This window comes from Hippocampus comes, unplaced genomic scaffold (assembly GCF_001891065.2).
Source record: "Hippocampus comes isolate QL1 unplaced genomic scaffold, H_comes_QL1_v1.1 scaffold307, whole genome shotgun sequence".
NCBI lineage: Eukaryota > Metazoa > Chordata > Actinopteri > Syngnathiformes > Syngnathidae > Hippocampus > Hippocampus comes.
Window position 1 is genome coordinate 320,072 of NW_017805337.1, and position 4,495 is coordinate 324,566.

General features: G+C 56.7%; 1 protein-coding gene across 1 annotated transcript; it reads right to left on the reverse strand.

Annotated features, from left to right (window-relative positions):
- Positions 1 to 1,581: 1,581 nt before the first annotated feature.
- Positions 1,582 to 4,481, reverse strand: mafaa (MAF bZIP transcription factor Aa). Its single transcript, XM_019871747.1, has one exon. It carries the CDS (start codon positions 4,328 to 4,330, stop codon positions 3,380 to 3,382), a length of 951 nt encoding a protein of 316 aa, XP_019727306.1. The 5' UTR covers positions 4,331 to 4,481; the 3' UTR covers positions 1,582 to 3,379.
- Between the last annotated feature and the right edge of the window lie 14 nt (positions 4,482 to 4,495).

Below are 4,495 nucleotides of genomic sequence, written 5' to 3' on the forward strand. Positions count from 1 at the left end.
GACGAACGATGGGACGGGGGGATGACGGAGGACGGAGGATATCGCTCGCGGGCGAAGTCCATCCATTCATTCGCGGGACCACCGCCAAAGGGGCCTGCCACACGCCATCTCGGGTGAATTGCAAGCCACCCTTGAAACCCGCATTGGGGTCCCCTCAAATGGGACACTTTTGTGTTGGCCTTCAACGGGATGGCAATTTGAAAAGAACTACACACACACACACACACACACACACACACACACACACACACACTGGGCCTTTCCTCTCCTCGATGCAGCGCGGGAGAGAGACCGTCTCATTCTCGCGCGCACATCCCGCAGAGCGCATCTGGAGGTTGGAGCGGCACAGGAGAAGGCGCGCTCAACATTCCGAGCGTTCCCTCCGACTCGCATGCCGGCTGCCACGCCGCTCACCATTTTGCCCGAGTCGGCAGAAAAGACCACCGGGAGCAATACTGTAATCCAAAAGTTGAACCAGCGGAAAAGATGCCAAGTGAAAACTTCAAACCGGAGTCGGAGCCGCGGCCTTATTTTAAATCATTCAACTAACAAAACAAACAAATCGGTTGGTTGAGGCGTGCGTGGCTTATTTGGAAAAGAGTCATCACTTCGAGTAAAGCGATTTAGCCGCATGTTTTTTTTTCATGCTTTCTTGTCGTGACATGAATATTTGCGCGCAAATGTGCAAATCCGTTGGAATCAAAAAGGAGTTGACATTCATGAGGAGATGGCGAGGGAAAGCCACCCGAGCGCGCTTGGACTTCTTCCGCTTCTTCGATCCTGCGCAAAAATCTCCGATATTCGCCGACGCTTCTTCTTTCTTCGTCCACATTCGGTCCCTTTTACCCCCCCTCGCGCGTCAAAAGTCGCGCGAGGACCGATCGCGGAGGGCTCGCCTCCGCCTCCACCGCAGCCGACGCGACCGCGACGCCGCGGCGAAGCCCGGCCGGTCGGCCTCGACTTGCGCCGCTTCCAAGTCACACTCGCGACGTCCGCTTCCCGCGGAAAGGCGACATTCCCGGGAGCCCGGCGTCGGCCGGCGAGCAAGCGTCCGAGCCGGGCCAACCCTCAGCGGGCGACGAGGCGGACGGAGGCCAGCGGCAGCCGCCGCCGCCGCCGCTCCGTGCCGCCCCCGTCGTCCAAAGCGACCCTCAAAACACGGCAACGTTTCGAGAAGAAACCCGGACGGATGGCGTCGCGTCAGAGCCGAAAGAAAAAGCAACGCGGCGTTTGTGTTTCCTTCGAGCAGGCCGCCGGTCGTCGACGCTCGAGTTCATCCCCCGGTCACGCGTCCAAAGCCACTCTCGCAATCCTCTCCGATGTTTGGCGCATGCAGGTTATTAGAAATGTCATCGGTGAAAAGTCAGTCGTTTACGTGGCATTGGGAAGTGCGCGGCGGCTCAATCTAGGCCCAAGCGCGGCCCAACTCATTTGGGAAAAAAAGGATCTATTAAAAATAAATAAATAAATAAATAAAAATCAAATTTCGTAGCTGAAGTGGATCACAAGTGGACAGGGTGCGATTTGTCAGCATGCGCGTCTTGTCAAGAAAGAGGCCCGCGGCAGCAGCCTGACAGCGAGGATGGGACACGTCTTTTTATTCAACTTTAGCAAAACAAGATTCTCGACAACGTTCCACCTTGCGGCCTTTTTGCGGACAGTCGGACGGACACCTCGAGCCAATAAATATCGAAACTATTTACAGATATACATTAGCAGCACTGTGCGGAACTCCCTTACCTTTCCCCATCGATCGATAAGATTGATGAGGGTCGAGTCGGGAACGGGGCTCGCTCGCTCTCTCTTTTTTTTTTTTTTGTTTTTGAATTTTTAGAAGAAGACTGATGACTGATGAGAAAACTGAGACTGAAAAGTTCGGGCCAAGAGGAAGCGGGTTGCTGGCCGCGGATACATTTTTAAAAAATGTAAAAAAAAAAAATAATAAAATAAAAATCCAATAAATCCATCGGAGAATGTCCTGAACTCGGTCTTCTTTTTGAAGGTGACGTTTGAAAGGAGCTGGCACGCGCCTGCGGTCGCACCTTCGGTCGGCCGAGCCGCGGCAACTTCGTCCCGGCGGCTCAGCCACGCCGAATGCGCGTTTCTTGTCAGCTGCACAATTTGTTGTTACAAGGCCAAGTAAGATGCCGAATAAAGAAGGGGGGGAAAAAAATTAAGAGTCTACTCGACACGTCGCCCGATTATCAGACATGTCGTTTTGTGAATGAAATAAGTCCAATGCACCTTTTTTTTTTTCATTACAAAAAAATAAACAAATAAAAATAAGGTGAAAGAAAAGAATGATTCGAATGGTCGTCAGTTGGCGTCTGGACTTTTCGCAGCCAATGCAGCCAGTCCGTCAGCAAAATAAGGACGTCACCTTCTAAAATTCAAATCGATTTTTTAAAACCTAGAAAACGCGAGCTTCGTTGAAAATTAAAATGGCCTTTTCAAGGATCTACGATCTAAAAAACAAGAGCTTGGTTTCAAAAAAATAAAAAAATGCAAGCATCGTTGTCAGTGCCGCGGAGGCCGCCAAAGGCGGAGGGCGCCTCCGCGGGTTTGTTTTGTTTTGTTTTGTTTTACAGTCCACACCCGAGAGACGATTTGCATGCTGTGACCTCGACGAACATTTGTTATTAAGACGCGACTGTAACATCCAAGCAACAAACGCGATTTGGTTTTCTTCTTTTTCTTAAAAAAAAAAAAAAAGCTCGCTGGGGGAGCTCGTCAAATAAACGCGAGGACCGTTTTCTCGACATTTTATGTACACTTGGAAATAAATCGTCTCCGCTCTGGCTCGGCAAATGTCTTTAGAAAAAAAATGGATCGAGACGAGCCGTGAAATACGCATCCGTGTTTGGGTTTTGTCTCCGCAACGAGCGGATTTGCGCGGCGGCCGCTCGAGTCGCGGCGCGTCTCGTGAGGAGCGGGAGGAAGGAGGAAGCTGCATGCTGAGCAGACGCGAGGGCACCGGGACCGGACCATACATGTCCTGCATGCTGGCGAACGGAGCGACGAGGAGCGAACACACTGGCGGTGTCCGAATGTCCCCTTGGGTTTTTTTTTTTTTTTGTTTTTTCATTCTTGGGCCGCTTCAGTCCGAGCGACGCGTTCACAAGCTTCGCGTCGAAGAAGCCGCCGAATGTCACTTAAGACTTGTCGAGCAGGTTGGAAGGCGACGGCCGGCGCGTGCCCGCGTCGCCTGATGCGACCCTCCAAAAAAAAGTTTTAAGACTCAAAATGCGCGTTGTGGGACGGCGATCTGGTGCTGCGTGCAGGGGTTGTCGACCCGGAAGCAAAACGCTCCCGGACGACGACGACGACGAGACGAAGAGGAGAGCGGACGGGTAGGCGGGCTTCGCGCCGCGCCAGTCCATCACATGAAGAAGTCGGCCTGCTTGCCGGCGGGATCTCTGGAGCCGGGGGGTCCGGCGGCGACGGCGGCGGGGCCGTAGGTCCGGCCGGCCAGCTTCTCGTACTTCTCCTTGTACAGGTCCCTCTCCTTGGCCAGGCGCGCCACGTCCTGCTTGAGCTGCTCCACCTGGTTCTGCAGCGTGCACTTCTCCGTCTCCAGCATGTGCCTCTGCTGCACGCGCTTGAAGCGGCACGACTGCGCGTAGCCGCGGTTCTTCAGGGTGCGCCTCTTCTGCTTGAGGCGGATCACCTCCTCCTTGCTGAAGCCGCGCAGCTGCCGGTTGAGCTCGCGCACGGTCATGCTGACCAGCTGCTCGTCGGAGAAGCGCTCCTCCAGGCGCACGTGGTGGTGGTGGTGATGGTGGTGGCCCTGGTGGTGGTGGTGGTGGTGGTGGTGGGCGGCCGAAGCCGCCGACAGGTCCTCCCCGGCGTACTGCTGGCCGCGGAAGCCCTCGTAGGCCTGGTGGTGGTGGTGGTGGTGGTGGTGCGCGTTGCCGATGAGGGCCTCCACCGCGTCCTCCGGGGTCAGATTGAGCGCCTCGGGGTTGATGTGGTGCTGGTAGCTGGGGATCCAGTACAGGTCCTCCAGCTGCGGCTTGGCCCCGTTGTTGTGCTGACCGTTGCCGCCGCCGCCGCCGCCGGTGCCGGCGCCGGCCGCCCCGCCGCCGGACAGGCTCTGGTTGGCCTGCGCGCCGGGACTCGGGGCGCAGAAGCTGGGCGAGGAAGGCACCGAGGAGCACGGCGTGCTGATGGGGGTCGACGAGAGCGAGCCCGACGGCAGGCGGTGGCAGTAGCGCTCGGCTTCCGGGGGCTCCTTCTTCACCTCGAACTTCATCAGGTCAAAGTCGTTGACGTACTCGATGGCCAGCGGGCTGTTGGGCAGCTCTGCGCTCATGGCGAGCTCGGCGGCCATGTCAGTCCATGCGACGGCGCTCGCCCTCCCGGCCGAAGCGACGCTGGGCGGCAGGCCTCTCGGAAGCAGATTGTCGCGAGAAATCGACGCCGGCCTGGGGCAGAAGCGCGCGCGCTCGCTGCGCCGAACTGCTCCCGCGAGGGCCGTCGACGGGGCGGGGGGCGG